The sequence below is a fragment of the Nothoprocta perdicaria genome, unplaced genomic scaffold (assembly GCF_003342845.1).
Source record: "Nothoprocta perdicaria isolate Ctin4 unplaced genomic scaffold, notPer1 scaffold_341, whole genome shotgun sequence".
Taxonomy (NCBI): domain Eukaryota; kingdom Metazoa; phylum Chordata; class Aves; order Tinamiformes; family Tinamidae; genus Nothoprocta; species Nothoprocta perdicaria.
In genome coordinates, this window is record NW_020455579.1 from 78,055 (window position 1) to 92,771 (window position 14,717).

Consider the following 14,717-nt stretch of genomic DNA (forward strand, 5'->3'; position numbering starts at 1 on the left):
AACTCTTATGTTTACATTTCCTCATAGCCAGATGCATGTTTTTTAATTGTCTCAGACTGCAGAGTTAACTTGAGTTTCAGTAATGAACTTTCATATAAGAAACTAACAGAAAACAGAAGCAAAAAGTCACCATGCAACAAAAATTAGGAGATCAGTTTCCCAAGGTAGAATTTATAGCTGGAATTATGACTATGAGTGGCTTAGGAGAAGACCCTTACACAAATTTAATTTGTGTTCCAAACAGGTGTTTTTGACATCRAGTAAAACTTCTTTTATAAGAAGTTTCTTTTATATTGTAAGAAAAGATGTTGTAGATTGTGTTTTATGAACTGSTCAATGAGCCATACTTTTTGCTAAGGTGTGAATTTTAATAAATACAAAAAAGAAACTTTTAAATAATGTTAAGGGTCTAATTTTTAAATCTGCATATTTGAAGCACGTAAAGGCTGCCACTTTCTTTGGCTTATTCCATTGTGTTCAGGCATTGCTTGACTCAACATTGTGCATATCAAAAGGGCTGAATGCTTAAGCACAGTAAAGCAAGCTAAGGATGAAAAGTAGTCTTGATGCTGGACATCTTTGCTTTGCCTTGCTATAAATCAGAGCCTTAATGTAGTTTTAATACAGCTTTTTTGTATTAATTTTCATTCATTAATAGCAGCGTTTAAGTAAAACAGCCTTGCTTCATGCACTTAAAAAAAGCACTTCTATTCTTAAACCTCGGCACACTCTATAAGCACTCCCTACCCCAAACTTCCTTTGATATTTTGGTTGTACTGTTTTTTTAGAGCCGATACAATAATTTGATATATAATTACATTGCTGTGGTGTTTTTTCCATTGATACCACATTGAATGTGAGTGCTATCAATGGAGCATTACTTTGTTTTTAATGCAGTCACTGCAACAGCTACCTGAGGCACTGCGGTGTCAGTGCAGTGACTGATACTTTGCATAAAGGTTTACAGTGTCTTGACATGACGTTCCATTTCTCAAATTTTTGCATATGGAAGATGCTATGACTTATTGCTACTGTGTGTAATATTTTCAAAGTGCAAAAAACTGTGAAATGGCTGAGAGCATGTTGTTTCTGGAGGAATCTTTACAGTGTAAATCTTATCCTTGCAGAATCCCATTGAGATGAGTGGGACTTTGTGGTTTACATAGACTGTATATGCAACAGTATAAACTGCAGTGCATATTTATTGAAAACCTTTTGTTATTTCTTAGGCTTAGTAACTCAGCTGTTTCTGTTTTGTTGATTAGAAATAAAAATACAGAGGTCTCTGTCATTGTTTACATGCTAATGGTCTGAAAAAAACTAACTTTTGGAAATACTAGTTAAGCTCTTTTAAAGAGGCATCTGAAATTTCATACTGATGGTTTTCTTCTGTCTAAAAACAGAAGCCCCACAAATATTTAAATGATTAACTGTATAGGTGGGGGACAATTATGAGCTTAAAGCTTTTCTTCCCTAAGTTCCTGCCCAAATTCAAATTAACATTGGCAGAGTTACAGATTGCCCAAAATATTTTCCAGTAGCAAAGCTGACAACCCTTAGTTGGAGGTTTTGTTTGCTGCAGCTATAAAATTAGATAGATAAAATATCTTGAATTTTGGTTTTTGTTTTTCGTTCTGTTTTTGATTTTTTGTTTTGTTTTTATTTTGTTTTTGTTTATTTGCTTGTTTTTTAATAACATCATACCGAAAATGGTAGAAGTATTCAACTCAGCAGCCAGAAACTTACTTTGCTGATGGAAGTATATTTTATTTATATTTATATTTATATATATATATTTTTAGTTTACATTTTTTTTGAACCTGAAACCTCAGACAATTAGGTGCAAATACAGTAGCATATTTAACTGTATTAGGGTAGGTTATGCTATATTTCCTTTTGACCAAGACCTGCTTAGATGAATAGCATTAAGTCTTTAAGATTTTTTAATGTTAATTTGTCCTGTTAAAAGGTTAAGCACCTTATCAAAATATTAATTTAATTTTTTTAATCTTGTTTAAAAAACTTTGTAATTTGAAAATAATGGATGCTGTAGTACTGTCTTTCACATCTGTGAAGATGAACAATAAAATTGTTTATTTACAAGTTATGGCTCTAATTAATTTCTGGTAATGCCTCTTATAACCAGCATAGATATACTCTACCGTTCATGGAATTGCTTTTTTTTTTTTTTTAATGAATAAAGTACACTTAATACGTGTGTATATTGGAATTACTCAAGATAGTAGTGATGTCTGCTGAAGGGGACATTTTGCACTGGATCTTTTTATGGTACTATGTAAGCTATTCATACAGCATTCAAGGGTGCCTTTTTGTGTACATACAACGTTCATTTATGTTGGTTTCCACCAGCACTTTCCATGTTCCAGTGGAAAATGAAGCTTTTTTTATACTGAAAAACCTGAATAATACCCTCAAATCATCAGAAGTGTGACATTTCTGTTTAGTTTGGACTAAGTCGTGCACATAGTCTAGAATATCTTTCTACTTTGATAATTCTGTTTTGTTAGGTGACTCTGTACTGTGTCAACTGGGGTAAGAAAGGGGACAGATTTAAGAAATTGTATCTGGGTACCATAGCTTGCCATTACTGGGCAAGTTGTAACTCTTACACAGCTTACCCAGTAAAATAGGCAGGACTTCTTTCTAGATAAAAATACTCTGCTAATGTCTGYCAATGCATGTGAATTGTATGAAAATCATATTCCATCATGTGTATTAACAAAAAGGAGGAAAACTGGTATTAATAGGAAGTTGCATCATATTTTTTTTTCCCAAAAAGTGTTTTAACTCTTTATCTGCTCATTTTTTTCTCCACAGCTAGTAATCTATTTAACCCTGTGGTGCTAGAAGTTGTGATTTCTTCATGTGTTTGCGCATGCATTTTATGTGGTGAAATCCAGACTCCCAGCACTAAAAGGGGTTGTGTGAGAGAGTGTTCAGTATTTTGGATTTTTTTTAATTGTTTTGAGGCTTTTGTTAAAGGAGCATTGTCAGCTTTTTCATGTTTTTTATTTTTTTCCTAAAAGTGAAATTTGTCTTAAACATCAAATTAAAAACTAAAAGTTTTCTTGAGGCATTTTCTTCTAAATGATCATCTTTATTCTAACTTTTAATGGTAGTGTTCTCCAAATTACTCTTTGTCACTCCATGCGTGGTATACTCTGAATATGAAAGAGACAGAAACTAAAAAGATCTTGGTATGTTTTCTGAGTGGAGATAGAAGCGAACAGTTTAATTCCCAGGGTTTTTATAGATATTTCAAATAGTGATAAGCTATTTTGAATACTGAAAATAATTGACAATGCCCCTTTAAAAATTATTTGAATATATTTGTCACTTGTATTGAAACTATTAACTGTTGCTTTAAATTGTGTTTTGAATTCTAAAGTTGCTTTAAAAGATCAAAGTAGAATACAAGAACTACAGTGAAGAAACTGAAATAAAAGTATCAATTTTTTATTATTTATTCAGGAGATTTCACCTAAACCACAAAGTCAGAAAAAAAATGAAGCTGATATTAGCAGTTCTGCCAGCATACAGAAACCTGCACTGTTATCCTCAACTTTGTCTTCAGGAAAGGCTCGCAGCAAGAAATGCAAACAAGAATCTGGAGATTCTTCTGGGTGTATAAAGCCCCCTAAATCACCACTTTCCCCAGAGTTAATACAAGTCGAGGATTTGACGCTGGTCTCTCAGCTTCCTTCTTCCGTGATAAATAAAACTAGTGAGCACAGACATTTTAAAAAATATCGTAATTATATACAGAAAAACAAATATATTTTTGATTGTAAATCAGTGTTGGTTTTAAAAATGAGTCTGCTTTAAAAAAAAAAGTCAAAGTGGAGAATTAGGGATATGTTAATATTTTTAGAAGTCAAGTCACATTCTAAGGTGTACAAATTACTCTTCCAGACATAACTCATTTATGTTCATAGAGTACGTTATGGCTTTTAATGATTGAGTTCCACTATAGTTTAAATTTCCACAGTGCTGCAGGAAAAATCAAACTTCTCCTCTAAAGGGGCCTGATTCATTAAAAAGAAAAGGCATGTTCTTGATTGTGGATCTTTTCCTTTCTGAGAAATTATGTATTCAGCGAACTGATAGGCTATGCTTCCATTCCCTACCTTATATGATATTTTCTCCAAATATAACATGAAAGAAAAGATGAATTCAAGATTTGTGGTGAGGAAATGGTAAGATCCATGTTGTAAGATCCAACTCATGAAGGTACCATAGATGTTCAGCCTCATAACATGTGTGACTGACCTGCAAAGTACCAAAATACTAATTGGAAGAAACGGGAAAAACATATGCTGCATCCTTGAGTGGACTTTTTTTTTTTTAATTTGAAATATTTTGTATAAGCCAATGCATTTTTTTATAGTTTTTCTTCAGTTTTCAGTCTTCAGTCAGACCTTGTAGAACAAGCTGTTTATTCTCAGAAGATAATGGGTTACTGTAAATCAAAAGATTAGGTTTTTACCTTTTAGATTAGTGGTTAAAATGAGGACTTAAGAAATTAGCTGCATCATATGTTCCCCCTTAGCCTTTAGTTGATATCTTCCCATAGGACATAACTCTTAATCTTTTCTCAAAGAAAACTTTAAATGAATGGGAGAGGGAAGTAAGCAAATTCAGTTGTCTGTTTATTTAGGAAAGACTGGTATAGGTTATATCTTTAGGTGTCTCCAGAAAATAGTAGTCATTTACAATAAATGCCTTCCCCACCCTGATGATGGTAAGTAAGTATTGAGGTTATCTGCACTTTTGACTGATGTTAAACTTTTCTTCAGAAATATTTGAAAGACAAAATAATTTTAATATTGGTAGCTTAATAGCTTAGACTTTTCTAGTGATATCTTTGGGCCAGTGACTTTCATACTTTGACCAACTCAAATGGAAATTTGATTCTTGTTTGTTTTGTTTTTATTTTKAGTCTGTCCATCCCAAAAGCATCTGTAATCACTCTTTAGAGTGATTTGCTATGTAATAATATATGAGTTGATATTTTTCCAAGGCAGAGTTATGAAGCTGTGGAAGAGGAGGGGAGTGGCTTAGGGATGTCTGTGTGCATGGTTTTCTTTTTTTAATGAATCAGGCCTATAATATCCTATATCAATCCCCCTTTCTTTTTTTTTCTTTTAATATTTTTAAATGAGGTTCTTCAGACCTTTTGCTATGCTGTACACTGACAGTGTACATTTTAAATATAGTTGGGGTATTGATATCAGGTTAGCAGAAAATGGGGAAATTGGCTATAAACCACTACTTTTATTTTTAAAGTTTTATGTTAATAATATTCCTGACTTTTTAGTTATTTAATTGTGATGATTTATTTAACTGGGATCTGATACTGCTAAATCCTGTTGCCCTACTCCTTTATAGGTGGTCTGTTCACATGTCTTCTGGGGGATAATTCTGCTTATTAGTGGGACAGTAGATACCCGGAAATACATATTACAAGCAAAAACTAAAATCTTGTCTCAAGCATAACTTTTTCTAGTACTTTACCAGTTACTGTTGTGATTATTAATTCTGCAGATGAGAGCTATTTAAAACCCTCCCCATTTCTAGATCTCTAAAGCACTACGGTAAGATTATGGTGTGTCTCTCTGCTTCATGAACATTGAAAGATCTCTTTTTAGGTCCATCACAGCCAGTGAATTCCCCTAGATCCTACAAACATAGCCAACGGAGGAGGAGATCTCAGCGTTTAGCCACTTGCTCGTTGCCTGATGATTCTGTAGAAAAAGTTTCTTCTCCCTCTTCAGTTACTGATGGAAAAGTGTTCTCCATCAGGGCTCAAAATCAACAGCCATCAAAATTGGAGGGTAATGTATCTTAATCTAATAAAAAACAGCCAAGAGAAATTAAATTGTAAAGGTTAGGTGATTCTCACCTAATGGGATATTTTGACTAATTGTAGCTATAGTTCTGTTATGTTCGTATATTATATAACACCACAACCCAAACTGTTTGTTTATTGGGCCTATGTATTTTTTTTTTTAATATTACATTCTTTCTTTTATGTAGTACCTGATGTTGCCCATATGTCACTTGAGAAGCGTGGACCATGTCTCCCTCTTGACTTAAGCCGTAGTTCGGAAGTTGCATCACCATTATCCACAGAATCCACTTTCCGTAATGAATATCCCAGTAAAGAAAAGGAAGATATTCAGATGGTTACATATCTTTCTTCCAAAGCAGTAACTGATGGAAGAGTAGCTACAACAGCGTCAGGTAAAGAGATTCAGTTTACAAGAAGGTAGTTTATAGTTAGAGGGTTCAAATACATGTATTCAGTCACACAGAAAGAAGGGGTAGACTTCTTTCCCTGCAAGCTTCCCACTTCTTCCTGGTGGTCCATCTGGATTCTCTGTTTCCCACCATCTTTGAACTGCATTGACACTTTCTGTAACGTACTTCAAGGTGAATCTGACTTAATCCTCCACAGAAAGACTGTATATGCAAAGTAATGCTTCCTTCTAAAGACTTTTTTTTAATATTCAAACTTGTATGTTATTCTATGCCGTTATTTACTAACATACCAGCATATGTGATGAAGTCATTTATCTAACTCTTTAAAGCTTATGCTTAAAAACTTGATAGAATTTTCAGAGTCAGTTCATGTTCATAGACAAGTCTTTACAGTGGAAACTTTGTAATTTGCCTTCTAGGATATCTTGCTAAAATACTTCGGAAAATTCCTCTGCAATTAGTTTAAATTATTAAAGGCTTCACAGAGTTAGTATAGAGCCCAATACTGGAACTCTGTGCTACATCTCATTTTACCAGTTTAATTTGTGGGCCCTAAAAGAACAGTCTTTTGACCTTTCGTGTATGTTAAGATATGCCTTTTTAAACAAATAAGCATTTTATAAGTAAGTATCATACTGATTTTTAGTTGTCTTCCAAGACCAAATTTGTTCACTAGCCTTTTTTGAATGAAAAAGCTGTTCAAGAAAAATTACTGGGAGAGCATAACTAYAAAGCATGCAACTTTACGCCATCCTGAAAAGATAATTCCATCTTGTTTAAGAGAAAACTGAGTAGCATCTTTACATTAAGTGTGGAAAAAAATAGCTGCAGTATTCAATAGGTCATGTGTTTTATGTTGTTTTTTAAAATATACGGCCTCTTCTCTGGTGTCTGCATATGCGTGATTGGTTTATAGAATCACAGCATAGTTGCTTAGCTTTGTGCATTAATGGCTGGGTAGGACTTTTAGATCAATATTGCACAGATCRAATTATATGAGTGTTAATTTCCTTTTTCACACACACACGCACAAAAACTATTAATCTCTTCAGCTAATTTGTGAAATTAAGGATGATAAAGGTTTCTAATGAGCTGTTTAAGCTTTTAAAAATTTACTTAATTTTTCAAGTGAAACAAAATAATCTTTGCTTGCCTTTCCTGTACTGCCAAATAGTCAAATCAGATTCCCAGAAAGATTTCTTCTGCAAAAGCCCTTTCATCTCATGTCTTCTGCCACTAAGAGAAGTGCTTTTGGAGGCTTCGTGTTTGTCCACTTCAAGAACAAGACCATAAAAGAAACACATAACTACCATCTTTTGCTATTTAATTAGAACTCATTTCAGYTATTGCAAATTTCACTGACTCCGGCTTTTCTCAGTGTATTTTTGGATAAGCTAATGCATAGGTGCTTCCTCTGCTGCCTCAWTCCCTTATGGGTCTGCTTTTGGATTCACATAGTCTGGTTCTGAGCCTTGCTTCTCTTCTGTGACAGTGAATATCATTGTATGAACTTACTGATTGAGCTTGGTTTTGGTCTTGGGCCACAGCTGAGTTTAACCAAGAAATAATRTACTTTATTTATAGTTCCTTTTATTTATAACTGAAAGTATTTGACAAATCAAAAAGTTAGTTGCTCTTGAATGAGAAAATGAAAACGCTTGGAACACTTATTTGAGGATACTTAATTAAAGGTACTTTAGCGCACACAGTTATGCAGAATACCTCCATATATGAATAGCATGAATAGAATCATTTCTTTTTATAATTTATTTTATCTAATGCAGCTGTTAAAACAGTGACATTCATAACATTTAAGCAAACTGATGTATAAAGAAGGGGTTCCCAAAGCCTTGTCAACCTTGATGAGGCTTGAAAGTGCTAGGAATAGTGATAGGCGTTTTTTTTTTTTGCATTTGGAGGAACATCTGGCCGTCTAAGTGTAATTAAAGTACTGTGTTGAGTCTTTACATTGTACTCCTTTTTTTGTGCCACAATTTGAGAATTCTGGTGTAAGATACAGACCCGTCTGCAGTTAGCTCCTTTTTTTTTTTTTCTTTTTTTTTTTAAACTGAAAGAACTATTATAAATCCTTTTCAGCTTAGGAAATTTGAGATTTCTTTAGGTTCTGTTGGAGCAACTTGGACAAACCTGTGTATAGAAATCTGATCTTCTAGATTTTGGTAATACCATGGAACTTACTAAGTGTGCTCRAGTCAGACTTGCTGTGTTCTTCATACTGGAAAAAAATCAGTAAAGAAAAAGAGATGGTTTCAGAAATTATGAAAATAAGGGAAGTATTAAGTAGCTTATTGTGATCATTGGCCATTCTGAAGGTAGCTGCCRTTTATACCATTTAGAGGCTTGCTATTTAGGCACTATTTTAGACCCAGGGATGTGATTTCTGACTGTGAAAGTTTAGACTGCTGAAGTAGGGTACATGGTGAGCCAATCAGAAAAATAATTTTACATTGTCAAAAATGATGCATTTTGATGACTTCCTATTCCAAAGCTACTTGCTCAGTGCCTTTTAAAGGAAAGGAATGAGAAAATAGAAAGGAATGAGAAAATAGATCCTTTCCTGTACTGCAGTGCAGACATGTATATAGCAATTTATAATATTAACACAATTTCCTTCACAAAACTGCTGTTCAAAATGAACAACTTGTTGTTTTATAACAGGAGCATTGTAACCAATTCCATCAGTCTGCAGCTTACGTGGAGCGACCRTGTTGTTTTGGTGGTATCGGTGCCCTCATATTTAATTTTGGAACCGATAATAGTGCTTAGGCTAAACGGGTTTATGGACCCACTTTATTTATCAAGCTGCTTACGTGTAGGTGATTTGCTCTTCTCATCACTGACCCTACTGCAAACTTCAAATTCACAATCAGCCCGAATGCMTTCAAACCACTATAGTTTTTTTGCTGCAAACTTCATGAAACTAGTTCATTTAGTAATTGTAATTTTCCTTAAATTCATGATCATTTTTCTTTTTCATAGCTCTGTGCCCTTTCTTTTGGCCGTTACATGCTTAGCAAGTGCAATTTCAGCAAGCAATTTAAATTTTAAATTTGAAGCAGGAGGAGAAAATAGTTACGTGTTCACTGCTAGTCCCTGTTCTAGCTCAGGATAACTGATTTTGCCACCAGGATGACATATGGTTGATTAAATGGGGAGGGGAGGCAGGGGGGAAATCACACATTGAACTTCTTACTTGAACTTCTTACTACTTTACAGACGTGTTATTTCTGCTCCGAACATCTGTTGACAGTCGATTTTGCATCTTAGTTTGGCCTCTGCTTTCAGAGGGTTCTGCCATTCTGCTGCCCGGAGGTTTCCAGCAGCTTCTGTGGGGCAGCTGGTGAAAGCCAACAAAAACCTTTCATGTCCTCATACTTTCCAGAGGCCTTCTTCTGCACAGGGTTTTTTATTATGCATAGTGTACATTTAAAGGATATTTTGATATCAATGTCTTAAGCACTGAAAATTCTAAAGATTGAAAAAAATGATGCTACTTAATTTTCCTGATACAGTGTAATGAAATAAGTTATTTTGCATTGGGATAATTTATTGCTATATGTGTTAAGCTTGAGTGAGCTAAATCTAGTCTAGTCTTGTGAGCATCTTCCTTTCAGCTGGGGGTTAGTTGCAGACCTGCCTCCTTTCACTGTGTGGAGGTGGTAGCAGACTCCTTGCAGGGATAAAATGGCAGTTAAAAACAGTTTAAAAAAAAAAGGAGATATAATCATGTCTGCATAAAAGGCACTTTCATAAATGAGTGTGTGTTTTGCTAGATTGATCACCTGGTCACTAGGCTCCAGTTGTCTTCTTCACTTAATTTTGGAGCTATTTGTAAGGCATAATAACTAGACACCTCACAATTGAGATGTTTGCCTGCCTTAATACTTTGTTTAGATAAAAGTGAGATTGTGATTCGCAATCTATAATGATTTCCAGTATCTTATATCTTATAATATATCTAGTAACTTTATAATATATAACTTTTTATGCTTTATATTGCTAATATTAAGTAATATTTAGTTAGTAAAAGTAAATGCCAGGAATAACAGAACAGACTATGCAGGCATAAAAATAATTTCTTTTTCCTGGTTACTATAGAGATGGAGCTTAGATAGTGGTGCCATTCAGATATATTGTGTGTGTGTGTGTGTAACTAGCAGATATTTATTATGATGGATATTTCCCCAAACCTTTCTCAGTTATTTTGTCACGGACTCCTCCCAGGTCACCTGTGTTGGTGTTAGAAACTGAGATAGTGAAGTTTGCATTGCCATCAGTGATAGCAGAGCACATAGGAATGTGTGAGATCAGGATTTATTTTGTATAATGAAGTTTAAATGCTCACTCATGGAAATAGACTGTTTGGGACTGCGGTTTCCCAGAGATCGTTCGGAAAAGGCCTTTCTGGAGCTTTTCATGAACATAGCAGTGACCCAACCAGATTCTCTCTCATGCATTTAAAAGTTCCTATTACTCTGTCTTCAGAAGTGGCCCTGCAGAAGGAGACCCTGATAACATGGTCACGTGGAGAAACGTCACTTTCTGGTGTGTTAAAAACATGGTCCTTGCTCTGAAAACTGCAGAACAGCCTCTATCCTGCAGCGGAGAGCCATGAATTAGCAAACCAGAGGATTAACGTGGGTGCTGCTTTGTGTCGTGGCAGAGCTGGGAAGCCTTTCTACAGAGCCATCCCCAGGACCTTGTTGCTTCCTCCAGAATCTTTTTAAGACTCTCAAACTTACCATTATTATCTTAATACTGTGTTTTTAAATGCTTTTTGTTTTCATAATACTCAAATGGTAAAAGAAGGAGCTCAAAGCTATTCCACATCAACTTGGTATTTTGTTTTATTGAATGTCTTGATAAGGAGCAGGTTTCCTTCAGGATTATTTTCTTTGGTTCAGCAGTTACGCTAGCAAATGATTTTTTGGATGCTGATTTTTTTGGTTGGGTTTTTATGTCAAGAGGCCCTAAGGGTGACTTACCTGGTTACAGTTAGATGAGACTTAGAGCTCTCACTGTGTGGACTAATACAGTTACTGTATTGAGCAATATTGTTAGTCTTTTTTACAAATAGCTTTTGTTTTAGTTTGAATATTTGAAAATTCCACAGTCCTTATATCCTTATAAATATGACTAATGAAAGACTCTAATGTAAACATTTGTTCAGCTGTGTTATTTGGTAATATGCATCAAGTTAAAAGCCTTCCTTAAATAATCCAAGAATTACTGAGTAATGAGAATTGTCAGTATGATACTGAATTCTAACAGCATACTATTTTGCATATAATTCAAATGTATATTAAATATGAAAATTAAATATGAAAATTAAATGTATATTAAATATTAAACACATGAAAGAGATACAAGTTTCGTACCAAATACCAAAAATTTTGTAGAAAAGCTTAGAGTTTCTGTTCACATAATAGTACAAAAATTAAAATAATTTTGACAGTATCAACTGTTTTATGCTTTTTGTTGACGTGGACTTCTGCTACATGAAAATGAAAAGGAAACAAAAAGACTTAAAAGTAGAGCAAAGTGTGTTTATAGACTAATATTACTGTTTAGAAAATGAATGTAAATTTCCAAATAGATAAAGTTTGTTTGGCATGTAATATCTTGTATGTAAGACTGAGATCTAGGCATTCATTTTCAATAATCTTACGTTAACTGTGATGATAATAATAGTAGTATTTGACGTTTTAGTGGTGTGACCCAGCCAGGGARCTGGCTGCAGTTTTTACTGAATGCCTAGTAAATTTGTCTTCTTGTTTTCAGCACCCTCGTCCCATGTACATGCCTTACATCTGGAAATGCCTTTAACCAATAGTCTAAAGTTACCCAAAGGGAATAGTAAAAAAAAGCGGTCCTCCACATCAGTGAGCTCTGAAGGGACAGAGATACAGTACTCTGTGCCCATAAAGGAGAAATGTTTTGAGAGTCTGAAGGAGAAAATATTAAAGAACGTGATTGAGAAGGACAAGCATTCAGAAGTTGGTAAACTACAATGCTTTTTGTTTCCAGTGCTTTAGACAATAAAGATAACTGTAAAGAGACATTAAAAATCAATGTGTTACTTGTATGTTTGTTAATATATATATATAGCGATAGGGCATTTTGTCTAATGACATTTAAAAGAAAGCGAGTCATCAGCCAGACCTTGTGCTGATGTCATATGTTCTTCTTCCGTTTGTAGGTGCAGTTAGAATGGAGAGGAAAGGAAAACTGGAAGAGAAAAGCTCCTCAACATATGGTATGTACAGACGAGAAGATTTTGAGGAAGAAGGCAGAGGTTTGGAAGAGTAGTACTGTAGACAGCTATAACTTTACTTTATGTCTCTGAACTGTTGATGTAGAAGTATACAGATATTTCCAGGGCCTAGGTGGAGTTCTTTTAGCTCTTACAGTTTCTATATACAGAAAGCTTGTAGTGGAGGAATAAATATTTTTATAAGCAAAATAACAAGGGTTTGGAAATATACAAATAGTGTCTGTGACAGGACTGCAGTAGCCTGTCCCAAGCCAAAGCTGATTTTATTTGAATTAGTATCACTGCACTGTTATTTCTGTTTACTGACAGGTAAAATAAAATAGCCAAATGTGACTGATAAAATATTTGGCAATTCTTGAACAAAATTCTAAATTAAGAGGGGCTTGCTTTTCAATGCGTAAAAATTATGGTTATAGGTAACCAAGAATTTGTATGTAAATTAGAATTTTCAATTTAGAATTTTTAGAATTAAGGGTAAATATTGTTTTTGTACTTGCCCTGCAAATAATAAGGTGCTATTTTTGTACAGGAAATATTTCCTCAAAGTCCGTATTTAAGGATTATTTTCAATAACAAATACATTTTATATTTTTTTATCTCACAACTAGTTGCATAGAAATGGTTATGCAGTGACGTGTTGTGGGATGCATTTAATCCGGAGAGAATGAGTAAACAGAGTTCTTCCAAGATGAAGTAGCTATAATCATGAGATTGTCAACATGGCTTACAAGGAACACCAATGCAAGAAATGAAACATTAAATTTTATTCAAAATTAGTTTTACACGACAGTGTTGTTGTTCAGTAAGAACTGCTGACAATATCAGCAGTTTTGTGAGTGTGTTTCACCTATTTTTTGTAGGTGTAGTGTATATTTCTTAAGTCTACATTATCACAGAATCATAGAATGCCGAAGGTTGGAAGGGACTTCAGAGGTCATCGAGTCCAACCCCCCTGCTCACGCAGGATCACCTAGAGCGCGTGGCACAGGGCTGCGTCCAAGCGGGTTTTAAAGATCTCCAAAGAAGGAGACTGTTCTTTTCTTGTATGGAATTAAGCCTTTTTTCTCCTACCCAAACACTTTTGTTATATGTTCTTATAAGCTATTTAAATATGCCACTCCATATGCTGTTTTATTTTTTTTTATCCTATGATATCTCATTTGGCAATACTTAAAATTGTAAAATATACTATTTTACCATCAATTAACAAGAGACTAATATCAAAGATAACAAGCAAATGGAATCGTGTTGATCTGAGTAGATCACCAAAATAGTTTGAATTTAATATCTCTGATGTCTAAAAATATTTGTTTTGTTATTTCAGGTAAAAAGAAAGAAAAAGAGAAAAAAGAGAAAAAGGAGAAAGATCATAAATCAAAACAGAAAAAGAAGAAGAAAAAAAAGAAGAAATCTAAACAGCATGGTAAGTTTAATATATGTGAGGATTTTTTTTGTTTTTTGAAAATGAGCAAAACTAGTGGATCTTGTTTTTGGCATTCACACATAAATATTTAAGATAGTACTAACAGTATGAACCTAGAATTTTAGGAATGGCAAATAATGAGTTTTTGGTCCTGTTGGTGAAAGGATACTCTGTTGCCATTTCTGCATTTATAGCCTATCTCTAAGTGATAGATTGCTGAAGACTAAACATTTGAGTATAATACCTGCTTACCCAAAGAAGTGTTTCAGGATTTGAAACAATACTTTTTATCTTACTGCTCTTGTTTTTGGCGATTGTATTTAAATATTCAAAAACAAGGTCTATCTTTCATATACCTGTCAGATACACATACTTTTTGCTTTTGCATACCTTGAGAGTGTGCTTTACTAGCTACCAGTCATAGTACAACTGACTGAAATTTCTGAAAATGTGGATATTAAAATGGTATCAAACTAGGCTTCTTTTTTTCCTACAAAAATTTCCTCATAAGCATGTGGAACAATCCTCCACATATATGGAGCTTTTCACAAGCAGCTTTTAAAGATGCCTCATAGATCTCCAGAGTGATAAGCATTTGTCCTAAAGCTTGTACTGTAAATAATAAGTGTAAATAATGTACTTGAATGTGAACCACAGTAAGTTAATTTCACATATTTCACTGCCTGTGTATTGGAGTATTAAAATTTAAACTGTAAA

The 14,717-nt window shown here is 34.1% G+C and overlaps 1 protein-coding gene across 1 annotated transcript in view; it reads left to right on the top strand.

Annotated features, from left to right (window-relative positions):
* PHF20L1 (PHD finger protein 20 like 1) overlaps positions 1-14,717 on the top strand; it is a 52,542-nt gene that overhangs the window by 21,550 nt on the left and 16,275 nt on the right. The window contains exons 10-15 of the mRNA XM_026043917.1: positions 3,493-3,745; positions 5,670-5,855; positions 6,058-6,264; positions 12,085-12,303; positions 12,503-12,559; positions 13,902-14,000. Of these exons, the coding sequence (XP_025899702.1) occupies positions 3,493-3,745; positions 5,670-5,855; positions 6,058-6,264; positions 12,085-12,303; positions 12,503-12,559; positions 13,902-14,000 (1,021 nt within the window). The remainder of the gene's footprint in view (positions 1-3,492; positions 3,746-5,669; positions 5,856-6,057; positions 6,265-12,084; positions 12,304-12,502; positions 12,560-13,901; positions 14,001-14,717) is intronic.